The 25,557-nt window shown below is 35.8% G+C and overlaps 1 protein-coding gene across 4 annotated transcripts in view; it reads right to left on the reverse strand.

Annotated features, from left to right (window-relative positions):
• The window catches only part of NSRP1 (nuclear speckle splicing regulatory protein 1), a 49,114-nt gene extending 27,419 nt beyond the window's left edge, over positions 1 to 21,695 (reverse strand). Inside the window, exons 1-2 of one of the 4 annotated variants that reach the window (XM_008584167.1) lie at positions 21,650 to 21,695; positions 20,348 to 20,441 (exon numbers count right to left, since the gene is read on the reverse strand). In XM_008584167.1, coding sequence (XP_008582389.1) covers positions 20,348 to 20,441; positions 21,650 to 21,669 — 114 coding nt within the window. In that variant the 5' untranslated portion in view covers positions 21,670 to 21,695. Of the gene's footprint in view, positions 1 to 20,347; positions 20,442 to 20,773; positions 21,360 to 21,649 lie in introns of those variants that run through there. The other 3 variants (XM_008584170.1, XM_008584169.1, XM_008584168.1) reach the window with 3 other exon arrangements.
• Between the last annotated feature and the right edge of the window lie 3,862 nt (positions 21,696 to 25,557).

Raw genomic sequence — 25,557 nt, forward strand, 5'->3', positions numbered from 1 at the left:
GAAAAAAAAAAAAAAAAAAAAAAAAAAAAAAAAAAAAAAAAAAAAAAAAAATCCTCTACGAACGTAATTTGAATCTCTAGAAAAATAAATTAGAAAAATTTAAATAACCAAAATTAGGTGAAAAAATAAAATCTGAGCAGATTTTAAAAACAGAAGAAATTGAAATAGTAGAGAAACTACTCCAAATATATTATTTCACATTTTAACATATTTTAAGGGAACATAATTTCTGTTCACTGTTCTAGAGCAGAGGTTCTCAAATGTTTTGACCGCAGTACCCTCTTACATTCTTTAAAATTATTGAGGGCTGGCCGGTTAGCTCAGTTGGTTAGAGTGTGGTGTTCATAACACCAACGTCCTGGGTTCTATCCCTGTGCTGGCCAACCACCAAAAACAAAACAAAACAAAAAAATTTACTGAAGACCCAAAGAGTATCAATAATTTATTATTTATATAATTGTTTATATAGATGAGTTTAGCTGTCAATATTTACCATATTAGAAATCAAAATTTAAAACTAAACAAAACAAAAAATAAATTAAAACTAAAAAATGTTATTAATTCACTGAAAAATAATAAACCCATTTTATGCTAACGATATTCTTTTGAAAAATAACTAAGTACTTTCAAAAACACTAGTAAGGGGCTGAGCCCGTGGCGCACTCAGGAGAGTGCTGCGCTGGGAGCGCAGTGACGGCGACACCACACCAAGGGTTGCGATCCCCTTACCGGTCACGAAAAAAGACAAAAAACAAAACAAAAAAAACCACTAGTAAGAAGAGTAGAAGTAGTTTATATTTTTGCAAATACAGGAGATTTACAAAATATTAAATATTAAAATTTTAATATTTACAAAATACTAAAATCTTTCAATTAAAAGATTGCTGGGTTCTCATATGTGCTCTATGTTCAATCTGTTGCAATATCACATGTAATGCAGCCTCTGGAAAACTCCACTGTACACCCGTAAGAATATGAGTAAGAAAGGCAAATAATATGATAGTATTATTATGAAATTGTTCTGATTTGCAGACCTCACAAAAGGATCTTGACCACCTCCAGGGGTCCCCAAATCACATTTGGAGAGCCACTGTTCTACAGAAAAAAGAGAGAAAGCTAAATCAACACCAGATAAGAGGAGCACAAGAAAACTGTGGGCCAATTGACCTAAATAGCAAATACTTTAAAAATTAACTCAAAATGGATTAAAGACATGAACATAAGAGCTAAAACTATAAAACTCTTAGAAGAAAACACCTTCATGACATTGGATTTGGTCATGGTTTCTTGGCTATCACACCAAAAGCAAAGGCAATGAAAGAAAAAATAGATAAACTGGATTTCATCAAAATTAAAAACTTCTGTGCATCAAGAACACTATCAAGAGAGTGAAAAGGCAACCCACAGAATGGGAGAAAATACTTGCAAATCATACATCTGAGTAAGGAACTGATATAAAGAACTCCTATAACTCAACAAGAGAAAACAAACAACCCTGATTTAAAAATGGGATAAGGGTTATAACACCAAGGTCAAGGGTTTAGATCCCTGTATTGGCCAGCCAAAAAAAAAAAAAAAAAACGGAAAAAGACTTGAATAGATATTTCTCCAAAGAAGAAATATAAATGGCCGGGCTGGCCCGGTGGCGCACTGGAGAGTGCGCCGCTTGGGAGCGCAGCGGCGCTCCGACTGAGGGTTCGGATCCCATGTGGAGACCGGTTCCGTTCACTGGCTGAGCATGGTGCGGGTGCGACACTGAGGGTTGCGATCCAGTTGCCAGTCCCTGGTGCGGGCGCGACACCGAGGGTTGCAATCCCGTTACCGGTCAGTGAAAAAGACAAAAAAAGAAAAAAAAAAAAAGAAATACAAATGGCCAATAAGCACATTAAAAGATGGTCAACATCATTGGTCATTAGTGAAATTAAACCCACAATGAGATGGCATTTCACAGCCCTTAGGATGGCTATTATCAAAATATCAGTCAACAACAAGTCTTGGCAAAGGGATGTGGAGAAATTGGAACTCCTTTGCATTGCTGGTAGTAATGTAAAATGATACAGTCAGTGTGGTGGGTCACCAAAACTTAAAACACAGAATTACCATATGATCCAGCAATTCCACTTCTGGGTATATACTCAAAAGAACTGAAAGCAGGGAGTCAAATAGAGACTGGTACACCCATGTTCATAGCAGCATTATTCATAATAGCCCAAAAGTGGAAACAACCCAAATGTCAATGGATGAATGGAGAGATAAATAAAATGTGATATACCATCATCGGTTGCTTAATGACAGGGAAGCATTCTGAAAAGCGATTTCATAGTTGTGTGAACATCCCAGAGTGCACTTACACAAACCCAGATGGTATAGCTTCCTAACACCTAGGCTATATGGTATAGCCTATTGCTCCTAGGCTACAAACCTGTACAGCATGTTACTGTACTGAACATTGTAGCAACTGTAATTCAATGGTATTTTGTATCTAAACATATTTTAACACAGAAAATGTACAATAAAAATATGGTATAAGAGATTTTTAAAAATGGTAACAGCTGCATAAGGCACTTACCATGAATGGAACTTAGAGGACTGGAAGTTGCTCTGGGTGAGTGAGTGAGTGGTGAGTAAATATGAAGGCCTAAGACATTACCATTCACTACTGTAGACTTCATAAACACTGTACACTTAAGCTACACTAAATTTATTTTTTAAAAAATAAAGCAATTTTGCTACAACATTACGACAGCTACAATGTCACTAGGTGACAGGAATTTTTCAGCTCCATTATCTTATGGGACCACTGTCGTACATATGGTCTGTCATTCACCAAAACATCATTATGCAGCACATGACGCTATATATACAATGGAGAAGGAAATTCGGACACATGCTACAACATGAATGAACCCTGAGGACTGGCTAAAGGAAATAAGCCAGTCCCAAAAAGACAAATACTGTATGAGTCCACTTATATGAAGTATCTGGAGTAGTCAAATTCATAGACACAAAGTAGAATGGGAGATGCCAGGGGCTGGGCAGGAAAGGGGTAATGGGGAGTTATTATTTAGTGAGTACAGAGTTTCAGTTTCAGAAGATGAAAAAGTTCTGGAAATGGATATATTCAGTGCCACCAAACTACACACTTAAAAATGGTTAAATGGTAAATTTTGTTATGCGTATTTTACCACAATTTTAAAAACAGCAATTAAAATCCAGCTGCACATATAAAAGAAAAATACATCTGACCAAGTAGGGTTTATCCCAGTATTTTTATTTTATTTTATTTTTTTTCCTTTTTGTCTTTTTTCATGTCCGGCAACGGATCGCAACCCTCAGTGTCGCGCCCGTACCGGACCGGGACTGGCAACGGGATCACAAACCTCGGTGCTGCGCCCGCACCTCGCTCAGCCAGTGAGCGGGAACCGGTCTGTATGTGGGATCCGAACCCTCGGCGGGAGCGCCGCCACGCTCCCAAGCGGCGCACTATAGCAGTGTGCCACCGGGCCGGCCCCTATCCCAGTATTTTTAAAGAGTGGTTTCACTTTAGAAAAATCTATCAATGTAATTCACCAACAGTAACAGATGCTGAAAAAGAACTGATAAAATTCAATCTAATACCTAATAAATATTTTTAGCAACTAGTTATTGGTCAGTTTTCACTAATTTATCCTGTGTTAACAAACACCACCAAAATCTCATGGCTTACAACATCAAGTTTCATTTCTTGCTTATGCTACATGTCTACTGTGGATGCCTGTACATCCACAGTGTTCATTCCAGGACCTATGCTGAAGGCACAGTCCCTATCTGCAACATGCTGTTCATACGGTAGGGGGAATCAGAGGGAAGCAATGATTTAATCAGCTAACGACTTAAAGATTCTGCTTAAATACAGCATACATCACTTCCACTCACATTCCACTGGTTAAAGCAAGTCTCGTAGTACCAATAGGGCTTGAAGTATAATCTTTCACAGGAAGGGGGAGAGAAGTCACCTGATAAAAGAACACCACAGAGATGGACTCAGTAGAGAGGATTATCCAATAACTGTAAACAAGAAGATTTGGGAATGATAAATCTACAACAGAGGGAAACTCCCTTAATTTGAAAAAGGGCATTTACCATGAACCTAGAGTGAACAACATGCTTAATTTTTAAACATTAGAGATATTTTCATAAGGTCAGAAACATGAGAAGGATGCCTGTTATTACCACTATATTGCAACAAAATTCTGGAGGTTCTATCCAATGCAAATTAGACCAGAAAAAGAAATCAATATTAGTTATTTGAAGGTAATATGATTTACTACGTAGAAAACTCAGAGGACTCAACTAATCCACTATTACAACTAGTAAGAGTTTTTAGCAAGGGGCTCAGCAGATACTATATCCACATACAAAAATCAATACTTTTTATATATACCAGAGTACTTCAAAAAGTTCATGGAAAGATTGGCATTAAAGTTCATGGAAAGATTGGCATTATCTTTTTTTTTTCCTTTTTGTCTTTTTTACTGACCGGTAACGGGATCGCAACCCTCGGTGTTGCGCCCGCACCGCACTCAGCCAGTGAGCGGGAACCGGTCTCCACATGGGATCCGAACCCTCAGCAGGAGCGCCGCCACGCTCCCAAGCGGCACACTCTCCAGTGCGCCACCGGGCCGGCCCCCATTGACACTTTTTAATAACATCAAGAAAGCATCAATATCAGAGCACCTTAGATTTGATAAAATATGGTGCTATTTAATAAAATAAGGTAAAATAATTTATAATAAATTTATAAAAATAGAAGGTAAATTTACATGATTACATAAGGTAATTCATATAAAATACATACAGCAGTGCCTAACACAGCAAGTGTTCAATAAATATTAGCTTTTCTTATTCTGTCCTACCATATGTCAAAACAGATTATAATGCCAGAGTAACTGAAATAATGGCATTGCAGCAGGATTAGAGAAAGATATCAATGGAACAGAATAAAGAATCCAAAGAAACAGACCCACATATTAATGGGAATTTAATATATATAATAAATCAGCCATTTTATGTCAGTGGGGAAAGGAAGACTGGTAACAATCCTATCACACCCAAAATCTTCTGCACATAACTTTTTAAATTGTATATATATTTCTTCTTTCTAGTTCACTTCTGAGTACACATGTATGTACATATCCTTACAGAACCATAAAGAATAAAGAGAAATTTGTAATAGAATAATAAATAATGTACTTCAGTATGTAAATACACAATAACACTAGAAGACAGTAAATTGTCAAATGCTTTTATCTTTATTCATAATCACCAGTAATGCTACAGATAGAAATGCTGACTGCAGAACTGGTGATTCAAATAACACAAGTGACACTGGTGACAGTGACCTGGTTTTCTTAAATGGTAACTAACTCTTAGTAAAGTTCTGAACAAAACAAGATATTATCTTCCCTCAATCTATAAGACAGTCAAACCAGGGGGAAAATTTAGCATACATTTTGCCAAGAAAAAATACTACTTTAAAAAAATATTTGTTAATATTTTTATTTAATAAAAATAAAACATAATATACTTTGTGTTTATGTGTAAAAAGAACTTGGGTCCTAAAGTCATAAAATTATAAGAAGCTTTTCATTTATATGTATGTTCAGAGGGATTTCACCTATGCAGAATATCTACCATCCCTGACCCAAATCAAAAACTGGAACCAACAGCACCCTGTCTTTAATAATTATAACAAACAAAAGCCACTCCACAAATTTCTTAGTGTCCCTTTGGAATTAGGAGCCCCCACTGAAAACCTTTGGGATCAACTGTACAAAAAAAATATTTGGACAACTGATATCTACTTCATTGAAAATTAAATATAGCCTCATCTCCTCAAAATATTCCTAAATCACTGGAAGGCAAAGTTGTATAATTTCATGAGATAAAAAACAAATCTCAAGATAACTTCTATTTGTGCTCTTTTTCCAACTAACAAACAAGATTGACTCTTTGAAGTCTGATCAGACAATAAGACAATAAAAGAGACAGAAAGGAAGACTGTAGAGCTAAAGAAAACACTGAAGACTAAAACAGGGCTGGTAAATAAATTAGAAACAGCAAGAAAAAGAAAGGCAAAACTGAAATATGAAAGTTTAAGATAATCATGGTTAATGCTGAGAAAAACACAAAGATTGAGCAGAAATATTACACCCATTCTAGTAGATATTTAAGTGATAAAACCAATAGACAAGCATTATTTAACAATCGTGAACTTAGGAAATAATGCCCCATGAGCACACGCTGAAAAACTATGAAATTAAGCCAAAGATCTGAGAAATAGAAAGCAATGGTAAATGGACTAATAGAGTGCACTGAATCAAATTATATATATATATAAAATTACAGGAATACAAGAATGGTTTAACTTTGGAAAATTAATATAAATTTATCACATTAACGGACACTAAAGAACCAGTAATAGTTAATACTCATTAATAATAAAAATTCTTAGCAAACTAGAAGTTGTAGCAAAAATTTAGAGCAAACATCCCATTTATTGTGAAACTTCATAAGCAATTCCAATTAAAGTCAGGAACACGACAAGAATGTTTCTATCATTGCTTCTATTTATCTTTATACTGTAGTTTCCAGCCAATGCAATAAAAAAAACACACATAAGCACATAGTGAAAGAAATGAGATAAAAGAATTAAAAAGAATAAAAAGAGACAAAGAATTAAAAAGAGACAGTTATCCTTATTTGTAGGTAATATGATTGTCTACATAAGAAATCCAAAATCATCATCAGGCAAACTATTAGAACTTTATAGGTGCTAGAATTAAGAACAAAAAAATGAGAAGCATTCATATACACTAGTAATAATAAGTTAAAAAAATTCCCTTGTATAACAGCAACAAGGGCTATAAGGTACCTATAAATAAAACTAAAAAAAAGTATGTGTGACCTTTATGGAAAAACTATAAAATTTTACTAAAGAATATTTAATATATCTGCAAATAAAATATACCATCTTTATAAATGGAAAAACTGAAATATTATTAAAATATCAATTCTCTCAAATTAGCCTATAAATTCAATGCAATTACAATCAAAATTCCCATAGAATTTTTTTATTATGAAACTGAAGAAGGTGACACTAAAATTCACTTAGATGAACCAAGGCTATTTTATTCATTTTATTTTATTTATTTATTTTTGGGGTGTCTGGTCAGTAAGGGGATCCGAACCCTTTACCTTGGTGTTGTAACACTGGACTCTAACCAAATGAGCTAACTGGCCAGGTCCAAGGCAATATTTAAAGAATAAGATAGGGCACTATAATGAAGAGGAGGCTGAAAGAAAAGAAAAAGCAAGACAATGTATGACCTTGTAGGATAAAATTAAGAATTCTGGTCTTTATCCTAAGAGCAACAGGAAGTCAACAGTGATTTTAAAATCAGATTAAGATTACTTTGAACTGTGTAAAAATATACTGGAGAAGGTTAAAAGACAACCTGGAAAGTCACTGAAAATGGCAGAGTATGAACCTCTAAAAATTCTTTTCTTTATAAAAGCAATGAAAACACACTGGCCAAAAAAAAAAAAAAAAAGGGCCAAGAAACAACTTTTTTTAGATCTCTAGAAATTAACTAAAGGCTTAGAGCAGTCCAGGGAGCATTTATTCAAAAAGAACAGCTAAATCTTGCTAAGAAAAAAAAAACAGTGAGTTTCCCGACACTTTAACTTGCCCTATTCCCATTATCCCCTCCCTAGTCCCATAGTAGCCTAAAAACAGTTCACAGTCATGGTAGAAACCAGCAGTCTGGCAGCCACTAGATAGAGCATAATAGGGTTAGAGCTCCATCAAAGCCCCATTCTCTGTCTTGTGGTTCCCTGGAAGACACCACTTGTTTTCAAGGCTGTTTATTTGACTTGACTTACAGCTCTCCTGCTAAACAGCCTTTTCCCTGGGGGTGCCTGTCAAAAATAAAAACAAGGGCTGCCTGAGGCAGTAAATAACAATTTCAACAGTTGGGGCAAACAATAAGCTAACGAAAGGCTTAGAATGGTCATATCATGAGAGAGGGGAGTTTTGAAGGCTCCAGCATTTTCCTGGGGATCTTGAATACCTGTGCATATGATCAGGAAAGACCTGAAAAGGTCCTAAGCTCTCATGACTAATGTTGAGGCTCTGCAAGAAGTGAAGGCTAAGGTGGAGTTGTAAACTGCTGGGCTGAGCACTGAAGGCAAGCCCCAATATACACACAGAGCCCCTTGGCAAAGACTGGGAGACTTATTAGTTTCAAGTGTTTATGAAAATCTCCATCAAATCATTAGACAACCACTAAGTTAACCCAGCAGAGACTTCAGTGGTCACACAAAACAAAGAATACAGACTTAGTATTCTAAGTATTCTTAGTATTCTTAGTAACTACAGAATAAGTTCAGAAAAGTTACTAAACAAAAAACAAAAACAACAGCAAAACAACAAATATTAGGGAGAGAGGAGGATCTGATTTCCAGAGCTGCCATATTTTAAATGTTCAGTTTTCAACCAAAAATTGAGATACAAAGAACAAGAACAGAGTATGTTCAAAGATCTAAAGGAAATCATGTCTAAAGAACTAAAGAATGAGAACAATATGTCACCAAGCAGAGAATACCAATAAAGAGATAGAAATTTTAAAAAAGAAACAAATTCTGGAGTTGAAAAATACAATAACGCTTGTGCGTTATATTTCACAACAAAAAAACTTAAAAAAAAAATATTTGCCCACGTGCCAGCATAAGTAAATCTGGTCAAAAGCACATAGATATAAACAAGATTCACAAAGCAATTTACCTATCTAAGAGGACCCATGATTATTAATACCACCATCTCTTTCCTAGTAAAGAGAAAGCATTCTTACCTCATTCCGGATTCATAATCTGGGTTCTCTCAGCTACTTCTGCAACGCTGTTATCATACTGGGAGATAAAACAAGAACAGAATTCCCTTGCTATCTCTCCCACTCCTAACAATTCTATCATTTAGTGACATCCTTTTCTCTCCACTTGCTTTTTCACTCCTGGACAGCAGGTGAAGGGATGAATTTTTAGAAAAACTGCACGATTATTTTAAATCCCTCACTGTTTATATTGCTGTTTAGCTATACTCAGTATCATGAATTTATTTAATAGCATATGAAGAAAGTAAGTTCAAAAATTTTTAGCCATCATTAAAATAACTTAAATTTCCAGACACTTTCACAAATATATTTTGCCATGTATATGTATAACTGTCATTTTTATTTGAAATATATGAGTATATCCAGAGAAATTGGAAATTATCTGATTATAACTGATGAAAAACCACAACTAAAATACTTTGATTTGGATGTACTATAATGTCCAGATAAATTAAAATTCTAACTGTTTTTTTACCATTAGCAAGCCGAAGAGTATTCCAACTAAAATAAGACTAGTTTTTCATTGGGAAAAACAGAACTATGAAGGCTACTTTACTTTTTCAAGAAATTTTTTAAAAGGTCAGAATTAAAGTGGAGAAAGATTAAAAAATGGTGAAAGCAATGAATATATATTATGTAATCCAGTAACTTGTTAATGTTTCTTACTTTGGGAATATACAATTATGGTAATCTTTTTTTTAAAGCACTCATTTCCTTCTATTTTTTAAAATTATAACAAAATAATAAATATAAATTTTAAAAACTCATGCTACCACCCTAAAAAAATGATTTTCATTTATTATTTCCTACTTACCTAAGCACATATAACTTTATACAATCATACATACTCGACTTTATATTCTATTTCATTTCATCTTCTTTCATGCTTTAAAGCAGTTCCAATATTCTGTTATTATGCCTTCTATCATATGAAACATGTTATTTCCTTTATATTTTAATGTGATCTGGAAACTAAATATCCTACTGGAAATCCTTAAAACCATAAATTTTTCTTAAAAAATAATTTGGAAAATACAGAAAGGTATAGAAAACAAAATAACCATTCGTAGTTCACTGTGACACAAAGACAACTTCTATTAATACAGTACTCTGAAATGCTTTAATTTTCTTTTTCCTTTGATTTTACCTATAACAATTTTGTATATATTTTTTCATTAAGTGTTATTTGATGAATTCAACAGCTGTATTATATCTATTGTACTCATTTTACTTGACCCTGCTTTCACTGTTGAAAATTGGATCAGTTTTAAGTTTTGCAATCATAAACCCTGAGATAAATATTTTAGAATACCTATAAATCCTTTATACAGACTTCTGACAATTTCCTCAAGGCAGAATTTTAGAAAAGAAAATATTGACAAGGTTTCTGTTTCCTTACTGACATACTGGGTTACTGACATACATGTAACTGTTAAAGGACCAATACTAATCCTTGGAATTGCTTTCAAAAAAGGTTCACCTACTCTCCAGAAATGTGTATCCATTTACAGTAACAAAAATTCGGGTGCCTATTTCACCAAAATCTTACCATTATCATTTTTAAAAAGTATTGCTAATATGACAGTAAGAAAAATGGCAGCTCACAGCTGTCCTAGCTTACATTTCTTAAACACAGTGAGACTGAATATTTTTTTTTTCCTTTTTGTCTTTTTTCGTGGCTGGCAACGGATCGCAACCCTCAGTGTCGCGCCCGCACTGGACCGGGACCGGCAATGGGATCGCAACCCTCGGCGTTGCCCCCGCACCTCGCTCAGCCAGTGAGCGGCCGGTCTGTATGTGGGATCCGAACCCTCGGCGGGAGCGCCACTGCGCTTCCCAAGCGGCGCACTATAGCAGTGCGCCACCGGGCCGGCCCCAAGAGACTGAATATTTTTAACATTCATTAGATATTTCTATTTTTTCTACATTTGTCTATAAATGTGTTTTTGCTACTTTTCTGCTAAGGTTTTAGTTTTTTCTAAGTGCTTTACATCTTATGAAAATTAATGCTTACTCTGTAAAAGAACTATATCATGGCTTCTGAGTGATTTTATATATATGATTTCATATAATATATACACACATACACATTAATAAATTTTAGCAATCTAATTTAACACTCTTTTAAAGAGGTCAAAGAGTTTTGTTTCTTAATTCAAAAGCAAAAATTTTCAGGTTGTATGCATCATACCTCTTCATGGCATATGAATTAATGTTGCAAAACTGGTTCTCACAAATATATTTTTTGTGTAGAAATAAGCATTTCAATTGTCAACATTAAAAGGAAAATCTGGGTTGGCCAGTTAGCACTGGATAGAGCATGGTGCTGATAACACCAACATCCAGGATTTGATCCCTATACTGGGGATCAAAAATAAAGAAATAAAAATAAAATGAATAAAAGGAAAATTCACTATGCTCTGCAAAATAAACAAGCATATACATCTAAAAGGAAGTTCCATGTTTAATTTGTCATGCAACATCTTAACTATTTTAAGTCACTAATCACCTTATAAGACTTGTTAATCATATAGACCAGGGGTTAGCAAGTTATAGGCCGGGGGCCAAATCCAGCCCACTCGTTTTGCAAATAAAATTTTATTAGAACACATTTATTGCTTATGGTCATCATTTACACATTGTCTAATTACTGCTTCCAGGCTGTGAGTAAAGTTGAGTAGTTGACCTGCGAAACCTAAAACACAGATAGCTAAAACACCTAAGTAAATAATTTTAGTCATTCTTAGAAGCCAGCCTAGATGTCCAGATCCTAACTCATGGAGTTCATACTCTAGCACAGTGACAAGACATGTATGCAGATAATTTATAATATAAAGTTTAAAAAGCTAAGTGCTATAAGAAAGGTAAAAAGTGTCAGAAAAAGGAAGAGATTATTTCCAGTGAGGAAAATCAAAAAAGACATCTTGAAGAAAGTAGCTTTTGCACTGGGTTTGAAGGATGGCTATAATGTGGATATATAGAGATGGGGAGAAGACTTCTCCAGTGTGAAGAAAAGCAGATATGAAAAACAACCAGGATAGCGTACCTTGCCTGGAGGGGCACAGCTAGGAGAGGCAAAGCTGGGAGAAAATGCTAATAAGCATTTAAAAGCCAAAGCACAGAGAAAGCTTTCCATGTGAGGATTAGCAGTTTGAATTTTAAATACAATTAGGTTCAGAAGCAAGGGAGTAAGTGATTAGAACTGTGCTTCAGGAAGATCAATCTGACAACAGTATTTGAAATGAATTTGAGAGGAGATAGGTAATAAGGAAACTAGTTACAAAGCTATTAAAATAAGAGGGATGTAATGAAGGGTAACAATGGGACTGGAAAAGAAAAGGATTGCAAAAATGGAATAAACACATTATTATGATAGTAAAACCATTCAAACACTTATGATCAGACAGCAGCATCAGAATATGCTTTCTTGCTCATATGGGGTAAAAACTTGCACCTCCCGACATCTCTCCTACCTTTAAACAAAATGATAATTATTTCTAATTAGTTCTGATAATTTAAAAAAGAGGAACAACTTAAGTAATCAAAAGCACTGAACTACCACTTTCCCATTTTTAAACTAACCCTGAATACAAGCACATAATGAATAGGAATTTCATGCTAGGACCTCCCTCTGCGGACCACTGGAGAGAAAATCTGATCTCAAATTTGGGATCTTAATTGCTTTTGCTGAGTTGCTGAAAACGGTAGATAGTTTGCTTCATACACCTCCTCTCTAAATGTATCTAATGCTCTCCTCAGGAGGGGAACCATAATACATTTTTCTCTATATTTTTCCAAAGCACTTATAATTTTACTGTTGCTTAAAGTGTTGATTAATTGTGAAAAAGGAGATTTTAATATATATTCAAACTTCACAAATATCTAAATAATATACTCAACTAAGAAATTTACTTCTCAGTATAAGGATAAGCAGGAATCTACCAGACTGAATTTTTATAGATAAGGAAATTATGCTAAACAACAGTTTTATATTCTGTTCATTAAGAACTAGGCTGCAGCTCCCTTGTCAGCTGCCTTCTGGCTGGGCTCCACCAATGGAAGACAGAGATGGTATGCTGGAGGGTAGGAGAAAGAGAGAAGCCAGGGTATTTCGATTTCTCCGTCTTTCTCTCTGACTAAAACTGAATCTTCCAATGGCTTCATCTCCTCTGGATAAGCCCAGTTCCTAGAAGGGAACCCTGGCCCATGGCCTCCAGGACCCATCTCCTACCTGAAGCACTACTTGCTTCTTATTACTGCTATTCTCTGGATTGCCTCACCATCCTCTTTTTGGCTTCTCCAGTCTTCTATCACCCACATAACCAGTTCTCTGCAGTAAAGTCCCTCTCTGGGAAGGAGGAAGACGGGGAGGAAGAAAGCAACAGTAAAATGGCCCAGGCCTATCTTTTTTGACTATAGTGTATCCACTGTCCAGCTACCATCAGCCTCATTTCACGACAGAAAAGAAATAGCAATAACATGAGTAAACTTTCTATATCATTTGTGTAAACACATTTCTTCTCAAACTGGGGTTTATTGTGATAATTTCGCGTTGCTTTGTGTTATACCATACGCAGGGATGGTTTAATGTGAAACTGCAGGATAAGCATGAATCATCTTTCTGTTGTATCCATGGCAAGTAACTTAAAAAATTATTTGCATATTAAAACAAACCACAAGGGTGCCAGACAATTTAATGAGAAAGTCTTTTCAACAAATAGTGTTATGATAACAAGATATCCACTTGCAAAGGATGCAGTTAGACCCATACCACATACAAAAATTAACTCAAAATGAATCAAAGACCTAAACTTAAGAGCTAAAACTACAAAACTCTTAGAAGAAAACATAGGTGTAAATCTTTGTGACCTTGCATTAGGGAATTTCTTAGGTATGACACCAGAGCATTAGCAACCAAAGAAAAAAAATAATTGGACTTCCTCAAAAATTTAACTCTTTTGCTTCAAAGGACATTATCAAGAAAGTGAAAAAACAACCCACAGAATGGGAGAATATATTTATAAATCATATATCTAATAAGGTACTTGTAGGAAGAATATAAAAAACTCTTACAACTCATAATAAAATGACAAATTAAAAAATAAGTAAATAATATGAATAGACATTTCTCTGAAGACACAAAAAGGACCAACCTCATTGGCCATCAGGGAAATGCAAATCAAAATCACAGTGAGATACTATTTTATACCCACTAGATAGCTATAATAAAAAAGAAAAGTGTTAGAGAATATGTGGAAATGCTGGAACCCTCATACTCTGCTGTTAGGAATCTAAAATGGTGCAGCCACTTTGGAAAACACTCTGGCAGTTCCTCAAAAGGTAAAACATAGAGTTATCATATGAACTAGCAATTCCACAGCTGGACGTATATATCCAATATAAATGAAAACATGTCCACACAAAAACGTATACACAAATGTTTATAGCAGCATTACACAGCCAGAAACTGGAAACAACCCAAATGCCTACAAACTGATGAATGGATAAATAAAATGTGTATATACATACAATGGAATATTATTCAGTAATAAAAAGAAATGAAGTATTGATACATGTTACAACCTTGAAAATATGCTAAGTGGAAAAAGCCAGACATAAAAGGCCACCTATTGCATGATTCCATTTATATGAAATGTCCAGAATAGGCAAACCCATAGAAACAGAAAGTATACTAGTGGTTGCCAGAGTTTGGGGGTGGGGAGAATAGGGAGTGAAAAACCAGTGAATTATACACTAAAAGGGTGAAGTATATGGTATATGAATTATATCTCAATGATATTCTTGTAATAGAGGAGAATGACAAAAAAGATCCTGCATACAGATAAAAAAGGATAAAAGATCTTGCATAGGAATAAAAAGAAATTCCCCAAATAAATATTAAAATGTATCTGCTTCTCCACTGTACTGTAAATGTACGGATTATGTATCAAATCTTCTTCCCTTCCTGCTGTGCTAACCTTCTTCTTATCTACCCAGAATAGAAATCCTCGTAGTAATATTCAACTCACCTCTTTCCTTTCCCATATATTCAATATGGATGCCAGGCCCTATTTATTTCTGTGGTATCTCTTTTTCCCCTTTTTTCCCCATTGACCTCATCTCACGTGAACCACTATATAGAAGTCTTCTAACTGGCACCTTAACCTTCATTTCTCATTTCTCCCCTGCTGTGTTTCACAATTCAAGACTTATCTTCCCAAGATAAAAGTGTGATATGTGATCATATCAATGAACTACTCAAAAACTACTTACAAATATAAAGTTGAAATTTCATATGGAATATTCAAGATACTCTACAATCTGGCACAATCCTGTCACAATCTCATCTCAACAAGTTTTTCCTAAACACTCTACTCTCTAGCCACATTATTCCCCCAAAATACCTTTTATGTCACTCTATACTTCTGGTGTTCTTTCCCAACTGAAATGATCTCTACTCTTTTTTTTTTTTTTTTTTTACCAATTTAAATCTAAATCAGCCTTTAAGGCTGTTTAAATGCCTATTTCTGCCTTGATTTTCCTATATCGACATGAATCATTTCATACTCTACATTTCACTAACATTTTGTAACTCCACTATTAAAACAAGGTAAGATAGAAGAATGGAAAACAGTACATATTTTGAGGTGAGACACTCCTGTGTTCAAAACCCAACCTTGCCTCATATTAGCCACATGACCTTGGACATTACTTAACCTATCTGTGCTTCAATTTCCTCATCTGTAAAATAAGAATACTACTACCTACATCACAGGATGATCATGAAGATCAAATAAAGTACAATGGGCACATACGAATCCTTAGTAATGTTAGTTTCCTTTCTAAATGTCAGCCTGCTTTATATTCATGTTTACATGTCTGTCTGCCCCACTAAACTACAAATTGGTTGAAAGCAATACTACATATGGTTCCCGAAAAGGTGGTATAAAGTAGGGCCAAAAGAAGTTCCATAAAAAACTGTTATACAGGGCCGGCCCGGTGGCGCACTGAATAGTGCGCCGCTTGGGAAGCGCGGCGGCGCTCCCGCCCGAGGGTTCGGATCCCACATACAGACCGGTTCCCGCTCACTGGCTGAGCGAGGCGCGGGAGCAACACTGAGGGTTGCGATCCGTTGCCGGACATGGAAAAAGACAAAAGACAAAAAAAAAAAAAACTGTTATACAGTTATCTTAGAATACGGTTAACAAATTAGAAACTACTTTACTAATAAAAATTTCTAGAAAATTGGTAACATCTTAATAGCTCCTTAGGAATCTTTACACCAATAATTTTGTTACATCAACTTTAGTTGTCTGAAAAGACTTTGTATAATTGTTTAAAAGTAACTTTCTCTGCACCTATTAAAATGATCATATGGTTTTTTTTCCTTCGTTCTGTGGATGTGATGTATCGCATTTACTGATTTGCGTATGCTGAACCATCCTTGCATCCGTGGGATGAATCCCACTTGATCATGGTGAATGATCTTTTTAATGTGTTGTTGGATTCTGTTTGCTAGTATTTTATTGAGGGTCTCTGCATCTGTGTTCATTAGGAATACTGGTCTGTAATTTTCTTTTTTTGTTGTGTCTATTTCTGGTTTTGGTATGAGGTTAATGTTAGCACTGTAGAATGAGGTTGGAAATATTTACTCCTCTTCAATTTTCTGAGAAGAATTGGTATTAGTTCTTTAAATGTTTGGGAGAATTCAGCAGTGAAGGCACTTGGTCCTGGGATTTTCTGTTTTGGGAGACTTCTTTTTTTTTTTTTTGGTAGCTGGCCAGTATGGGAATCCAAATCCTTGACCTTGTTGTTACAAGGCAGCACTCTAACCAACTGAACTAACTGGCCAGCCCTGTTGGGAAACTTCTCATTACTGCTTCAATCTCATTGTTTGTTATTGGTCTGTTTAGGTTTACTAATTCTTCCTGTTACAGCCTTGGTAAGTTGTATGTGCCCAGAAATTTATCCATTTCTTCTAGGTTTTCCAGTTTGTTCCATATAGTTGTTCGTAGTAGTCTCTTATGATCTCTTATTTCTGTGGTATCAGTTGTAATGTCTCCTTTTTCATTTCTAGTTTTATTTGAGTCTTCTCTCATTTTTCTTCATTAGTCTAGCTAAAGGTTTATCGATTTTGTTTAATTTTTCAAAAAACCAACTTGTTGTTTCATCTAACTTTTGCATTTTTTTTAAAAATTCTAATTCACTTATTTCTGCTCTGATCTTTGTTATTTTTCTCCTTTTACTGATTTTGGGTTTAGTTCATTCTTGTTTACTTCCAGCTCCTTAAGGTGTAACATTACGCTAAGTCTTCCTTCTTTTTTGATGTAGGCATTTATTGCTATAAGCTTCCCTCTTAGGATTGCTTTTGCTGTTTCAATCGATGCAGAAAAAGCATTTGGCAAAATCCAACACACCTTCATGATAAAAGCACTCAACGAATTGGGCACAGAAGGACTGTACCTCAACACAATAAAAGCCATATATAACAAACCCACTATCATATTGAATAGACAAAAATTAGAGGCTTTTTCTCTAAGATCTGGAACAAGACAAGGATGCCAACTTTCCCCACTCTTATTCAACATAGTGCTGGAAGTTCTAGCCGGCACAATAAGGCAGGAGAAAGCAATAAAGGGCATCCAAATTGCAAAGGAAAAAGTCAAACTATCCCTACTTACAGATGATCCTATACACAGAAAATCCTAAAGGCTCCACCAAAAAATTACTAGTACTAATAAATAAATTCAGTAAAGTATCAGGATACAAAATCACAAACACACAAAAATCAATAGCCTTCCTATACGCCAATAATGAAATAGGTGAAGATGAAATCAAGAAAGTAATACCACTCACAATATCTTCCAAAAAAATGAAATACCTAGGAGTAAATTTAACCAAGGACATTCAACATTGGGTTGAAATGTCCCCCCAAAACTTAATCCCCACTGTAACTGCTGAGGGTGGGAAATCCTATTATAGTAATTAAAAAGTGGGGTCTAAAGAGGTGATTAGATTGTAGGACATGCCATAGTGAATGGATTAATAATGTTGGTCAGGGGTGTGGTTCTGAGGGCTTTAAAAAGAGAGTGCATGAGGAACTATCTCTCACTCTTTCTGCTTCTACCATCTTGCCATGTGAGACCCCTGGGACCCTGTCGCCACCACCAAGACCCTCACCAGATGTGTTCCTTGGACTTTGGACTTCCCACCTTCAGAAACCGTAAGCAATAAATTTTGTTTCTTTTATAAATTACCCAATTTCAAGTATTTTATTATAAGCAACAGAAACAGACTAATACAGACCTCCACAATGAATACTATAAAACTTGTGAAAAAATTGAAGAGGACACACAAAAACAGAAAGATATCCCATGTTCTTGGGTTGGAAGAACTAACATTATCAAAATGTTCATCTTACCCAAAGCAATCTACACAGTCAACGCAATCCCTATCAGAATACCAATGACATTCTCCACAGAAATAGAAAAAACAATCTTAAAATTTGTATGGAACCAAAAAAGACCCCATATAATTGAAGCAATCTTGAAGAAAAAGAACAAAGTTGGAGGCATCGCACTTCCTTACTTCAAAATATTCTATAAAGCTACAGTAACCAAAATAGCATGTACTGGCATAAAAAGAGACAAATACACCAATGAAACAGTTACAAAGAGCCCAGAAACAAACCCACGCACTTACAGCCTTTGATTTTTGACAAAGGTGCCAAGAACATACAGTGGGGAAAGGACTCTTCAATAAATGGTGCTGGGAAAACTGGACATGCACACGCAGAAGACTGAAACTAGATCCTTATTTCTGACCACACACAAAAATCAACTCAAAATGGGTTAAAGACCTAAATTTAAGACCCGAAACTATTAAATTACTAGAAGAAAATATGGGAGAAATGCTACACAAAACAGGAGTGGGCAGCACTTTTTTGAGTGAGACTACAAAGGGGCAGACAACTAAAGCAAAAAAACACAATGGGACTACATCAAACTGAAAAACTTCTGCACATCAAGGGACACTATCAACGAAGTGAAGAGACAACCTACAGAGTGGGAGAAAATGTTTGGAAAGTACACATAAGGGGCTAATATGGAGAATATATAAGGAACTCAAACAACGCAACAGCAAAAACACAAACAACCCAATTAAAAAATGGGCAAAGGACCTGAATAGACATTTCTCAAAAGAAGACATACAAATGGCCAACAAGCACATGAAAAAATGTCATCAGGGAAATCATCAGGAAAATGCAAATTAAAATCACAATGAGCTATCATCCCACCCCAGTCAGAGTGGCTATTATCAATAAAACAGAAAATAACAAAGGCTGGTGAGGATGTGGAGAAAAAGGAACTCACCCCACATTGTTGGTAGGAATGTAAATTTGTACATCCTTGCGGAAAACAATATGGAGGTTCCTCAGAGAACTAAAACAGATCTACCTTATGATCCAGCTATCCCACTTCTGGTTATATACCCAAACGAAGTGAAATCAATATATTGAAAAAACACCTGCACTACCATGTTTATCACACTATTCACAATAGCCAAAAGATGGAATCAACCTAAATGCCCATCAGCGAATGAATGGATTAAAAAACTGTGGTATATATACACAATGGAATACTATTCAGCTGTAAAAAGAAATGATATCCTATCATTTGCAGCAATATGGATGAACTGGAAACCATCATGTTAAGTGAACTAAGTCAGACACAGAAAGACAAATACCACATGATCTCACACATATGTAGAATCTTAAAAAAAAAAAATTAAAAAGTGATTCTCATAGAAGTAGATAGTAGAATAATGGTTACCAGAGGCCAGGAGGGGAGGGGAATGGGGGAAAGGAGAAGTGTTGGACTAATGGGTACAAAACTATGATATCTACCCTAAGTGAATCATTGTGCAGTACATGCATGTATTTAAACAACACACTGTCATTTGCATGTATTGAAACAACACACTGTAACCCCCCAAACATGTACAGGTAAATATTACAATTTAAAAAAATTTAAAAACTTGAAAAAAATTACACTGCTAGGATATACTGAATATCATGCTGAAATTTCAATCATCAAGGATAAAATGTAAATATGAAAGCTACTAGGGAGAAATTATAGATTACCTACAATGTAATGAAACTAGATTGAACACAGGCTTATCAACAGCAATAAAAAAAAAGTAACTGAAGTTCAAAGCTTCTGAAAAAAAATTTGTAGGTTATAAAGAAAAAATCAGGAGCTTTTTATCTTTAAACATTCCTTTCGATAACTCTGTAAATTATATTCTAAAAACACTGTATTGACAAAAAGCAAAAGTAAACACATCAAACTCACAAGTTCAATTTTTAAAAATTTTATATTTCCAACAATGCAGAAGTAAAACATAGGTTCCCTTACCTCATCATCATCATCAGAATCATTTCCAAACACTGACGGTTTTTGCAAAACTGGTTGCAACTGCTGTGTTTTCTTTGGCAAAATAAGGCCATACCTGTATTTTTTTATTTTTGAAATAGAAATCACACCATTATCTTTAAATGTTAGAAAATAATACATCCACAACCTCTTCTAGGTGAAAACACCAAATCAAAACATGTCATACAGCCTATGAACACATAACAGACTGTAATTTTCAGTGATCACAAAATTCTAATATGCAATAAAATTTTATAATTATCACTCTGAATTATTATTTGTGGACACAGGTCAAACTCAAATACCATTTTTATCAAGAAAGAGAAGTAAATGAAGAGTTCAGAAATGTTTTAGATGGAGACGTGATAGTATGTTTTTTAAAAAAAGACATGTTAGTGGGAAGCTCACTTCATGACTGCTTACGATGAAACGCTTTAAATTATCCCGGTGTTCTAACAAGAGTGAAGAAAACGGCCAGATTGTCTCTCTGTGTACTTACACAGTTTTAAAGAAGTTATCGGATAATGTAGCCCACGAAAACTTTTAAAAAGATTAAATTAACTGAGAAACCCAAGTACCCATGAGGAAAGTTCCCATTACACTTTATTAAGCTCGCTTGCTTTGTCGTGGAGCATCTGAGAGAACCATTTCATCAGATCCCACTCATTTAGTTCCTCGTGCTCTGGCGTTTAGGATGCAGAAATCACGAGAAGCCGCATCAATAGTAAGGACTACGCATCGAAGATAAAACTTCCAGGTACGTACAACATTTGTCTCTTTTGCGGCAACGTATACCCCAGCTCCCTATATATGCCTACCCTCTTCTGTGGCTTCTCAGCACAACATTCCTAAAACGAGAAGGGAGGGCGGGAATCAGACTTGAGCTTCTGCCAAGGAGAACAAGGCCCTTCTAAGGAAGCCAGATTTGTCTCTCTTCTTATTGCCCCTGAGAGCATCCAACCGGGGAGAAACTCAAGCGCGGGGTAGGAAGCAAGACTGAGGGGCCTCAGACCGAGCTTTTGGAAAATAGAAAAGTCTCGCTCTCTGCCCCTCAGCCTAACTTCCTTTATTTCCTCACAAGTTTCTCCCTGAAACTTCGGGCTTCCATCCTGGAAAATGTACGGGGGAGGGGAATATATGTCCCTCAGGTTTTCTCGTTTTTTCCCGTCTCTATCCCTGACGAGACAGCCCCTTCACTTCCAGCGCACTTTAATTCCTCCACCAAAGACACAGACGCCGTGGTTCCTCATTCCCCAGCCTGACCCTAACTCCCGGATCACTCACTGCCTGCCCGGAATCGCCATCTTGCCCCGGTCTCCGCTGAACGTGGCCGACGTTGACGTGACGCCAACGACGGCGCCTTCACGTATATTCTCGCGCGACTTGGAACCGGCCGAAGCACGCTTAGCGGTTGGATCCCTCTTTTGAGTTACTTCCGTACTATTGGGGACCGGGTCCTTCGACCTCTTTTCTGTTTTGGAGCAGAACGGCTTTCTCGAAATCAGTGGGAAGAAAGGAATGGCAGAATTCTAAGCCAGTGATTGGCAAAATGAGGCGCTGCGATCTGTAGCGTCAGCATCACCTGAGATTTGCAAATAGAATTGGAAATTCTCTGGCCCCATCCCAAACCCACTGAATCAGAAACAATGGGGTGGGGCCGAGCGATCTGAATTTTACCGAGCCCTCCGGGTAATTCTCATACTCAAATTTGAAAATCACTAGGCCGGGACATCGATTTTTTTTTCCCCTCTGAGGTGTTCAGTGTGAGTATAACTGGCCCAGGGTAATTAGGCAGATGGTGGAAGTCTCATATAGTACCTCAAATAGGACCGAAATTATTAATAACAATACGGTTCCTGTTGCCACCGGGTATAGGAATCAAAGTCATATAAGATACTTTTCTCTTTTTTTTTTGACCTGGCCACATTCTGTCTGTACACACACGCGCTCTTAGCCCATTGCAAGCTGGCTTAAAGCAGCCCAAGAGATCTTTTGAATTACTGAGAGAAGGATGTTGAAATCTCCAACTATAATTGTGAATTTGTGTTTCTCCTTTCAATTCTGTCAATTTTTGTTTCATATATTTTGAAGTTAGGTATATAAACATTTAGAGCTGTTATGGTCTCTTGCATTAACAAGAAAGTGACCCTCTTCCTTTGTTCCTCTTTGTCTACTTTGATATTAATATAGCTAGCTTTCTTTTGATTAATGTTAGCAATAGTATATCTTTTTTCATCCTTTTACTTTCAACCCTTTTTAATCTATATGTGTTATATTTAAGTTGTATCTCTCATTGACAGCATATATTGGGTCTTGGTTTTTTTTATCCAGTATGACAATCTCTTAATTTGGGAGTTTTAAAACATTTTCATTAAAATGATTATAAGTATGTTTGCTTTTTTTTCCCTATTTTTCCCATTTGTTCTTTTTGCTCTTCCTCACTCTTCCCCCCTCCTTTTTATTTTATTTTATTTTTTTGCTATCTTTTGGATTAACAGAAATTTTTATGATGCATCTTATGATTTTTTAATTTAACCTTCTTTGTTGGCTTATTCTGTTTTGCTTGTTATTTTTTTAAGGTGTTGCTTTAGGGTTTCTAATGTACATCTTTAACTTATCACAGTCTACCTTCATGTAAGAATATGCCCCTTTAAGTACAGTATTAGAAGCTTGCAAAAGTATATTTCCATTTTTCCTCTCCTAGATTTGTGCTATTGCCACAAATTTTACTTTTACCTATGTTATAAATACACAATAAGTTGTTATTAATTTGCTTTAAACAGTTAAAGTGTGCAACTCAAGGGTGTTTAGTATACTCAAAGAATTGTACTACCATCACCGCAATCATTTTTAGAATATTTTCAATACCCAAAAAAGAAACCATGTACCTATTAGTCACTCCCATTTTTCTCTAAACCCGCCAACTCTAGGCAACCACTAATCTACCTTTTGTCTCTGTGGACTTGCTTCTTTTGTTGTTGTTTTTTGTTTTGGGGGGTCTTGGGGGGCAGCTGGCTGGTATGGGGATCCTAACCCTTGACCTAGGTGTTATAACACCTCACTGTAACCAACTGAGCTAACTGGCCAGCCATGCTTCATGTATTTTGAAGCTTCATTATTAGGTGTATAAATGTTTACGGTTATCATGTCTTCTTAATTAATTGACCCCTTTTTCATTATGAAATAAACTTCTTTATCATGATAATATCTGTGCTCTGAAATCTACTTGTGTGATATCATTATAGCTTCTCCAGTTTTCTTTTAACATTAACTCCAGAGAAAGCAAAATGATGTACAGGAATGGAAAATAATTGTAATTTACTACGTGGCTAAGCCCTAAATACCGTATATAATCACGATCATGTAAATGCTGAATATTGATCTAGTCTAACTTAAATTACCATGTAATAATATTAGGAAGAATGGAGGAATGAAAGTGTGTGTGTGTGTACACTGAGGAAGGAGCTAAATCTTTGTATTGCATACTGGGAGGTTAACAGATATTACCTAAATCAGGAAAAAAAAAAAAAGTAGTCACACAAGCATTTTATTTAGCAATATGGAAATAAATGTCAAAACTACAGCCAAAACAGGGGTTGGCAAACCTTTTCTATGAACACTCAGTAAATATTTCAGGACTTTTTGGCCATATGGTCTCTGTGGCAACTACTCAACTGTGCCATTGTAGTATGAAGCAGCCATAGACAATATGGGCATGGCTCTTCCAATAAAACTTTGTTTACCATAATATGCAGCTGGCCAGATTTGGCCCATGGTTGTTTACCAACTCCTGAACTAAAAGAATTCAAAGTAGTTGGAACTCAGAAGCAAGGAAAATAGGGGTGAGGCGTGGCTTGGAAATGCTCTGGTCTCAACAGACCTTGCATAACAGGATGACTCTTTAAACTATGAGTATGTGTTAGTTTGTAAGAGAAAAAGAATCAATAACAAATAAAAATAAAGCCCCTGCCAGGGCTGTCTGCCTCTTGCTTGAAGACACTAAATGGGGAATTAGTTACACAAAGTTACCCAGTGGAGAGCTCAATATTCTAGATAATGTGAGTTTTTGAATTGGTGTATTGAATTCTGTATTTTCCCATTGCCTTTGGGACATTGTAATGAGGCAGTCATAAGATTTTCTCAAAGCTTAGGTTGATTTCTCAGACACAGTGTTGCAGAGAGTTCTTCAATTATTTGGCAGTTTGTAGCAATGGTGGTAACTGCAACGGTGAATCAAATATACAGAGAAGCTTTCCAACATTTTGGAACCCAAGCTTGGGAAATCTAACTGGTAATACCATAAAGGACAGAAGCAGGGTAAACCAATAAATATATTGTCACTGTCTTACTCTTGATTGTTATACAACAAAGAATTCCAACTATCTTAGATTTCCAAAAACAGGATTTCCAGAACAGAACAGAAGAGTAGACTGGAATTGGACTCAAGGCAACTGTGGGAACCTCAGCACCCAAACTCATGGATCTTCCATTTAATCTTTTGACATTAATGTTACTAGTGTTAACTTTACTACTTTCAATCTCAGCTTCTCTTTGTGCCCATTCTTTTCCCCAACCATCTACTCACTTTCTACACATTTTCTCTCCCTACAATTTCTGCAAACTTGTCATGTCTGGAAGACAGTATGCTTCAACTTCTGTGAGGCCTGTCATGACACCTTTGGCCTCTCTAAACACTTAATATCCTTTAGACACTGCTCCTATTGCTCTTTCCCTTTTGGTTTGTCCATGGTTTGGGTACCTTTTATATTAGACTACTTTACAAATTGGTCTCACTTTTTTAAGGCATTAATGAAGGAAATAATCAAAATGAAGCAGGTTTACCAAAACTAACTGCCTTGTGATACATTTAATGAACTCAACGTCAACATCTTGTTCTTAAGATAAACAGTGTATGTGGTTAGAACTGCTGACATTAATTTACAACCTTCTGGTTTTGAAGAAGCCATTTAGATATTGTTAAGAATAGCTAAAGCATGAAGATTGTGCTTCAGGTTGCAGGTAAATAGTTTTGGTTCCCATGCTGTAATTAGTAACCAATAATTGTGATTCTTGTGTTCCATGAGAAAAGAACAACTGTACTTGAAACTTTTTACCTCAGTTTTAAAACTCCCTTTTGAAACTCCCTTTTAATATGCCTTTGCTTGTACTAGACTTCAGAGAACTTTCCACTC

Source organism: Galeopterus variegatus, unplaced genomic scaffold, assembly GCF_000696425.1.
Source record: "Galeopterus variegatus unplaced genomic scaffold, G_variegatus-3.0.2 Scaffold3163, whole genome shotgun sequence".
In the NCBI taxonomy this organism is placed as follows: domain Eukaryota; kingdom Metazoa; phylum Chordata; class Mammalia; order Dermoptera; family Cynocephalidae; genus Galeopterus; species Galeopterus variegatus.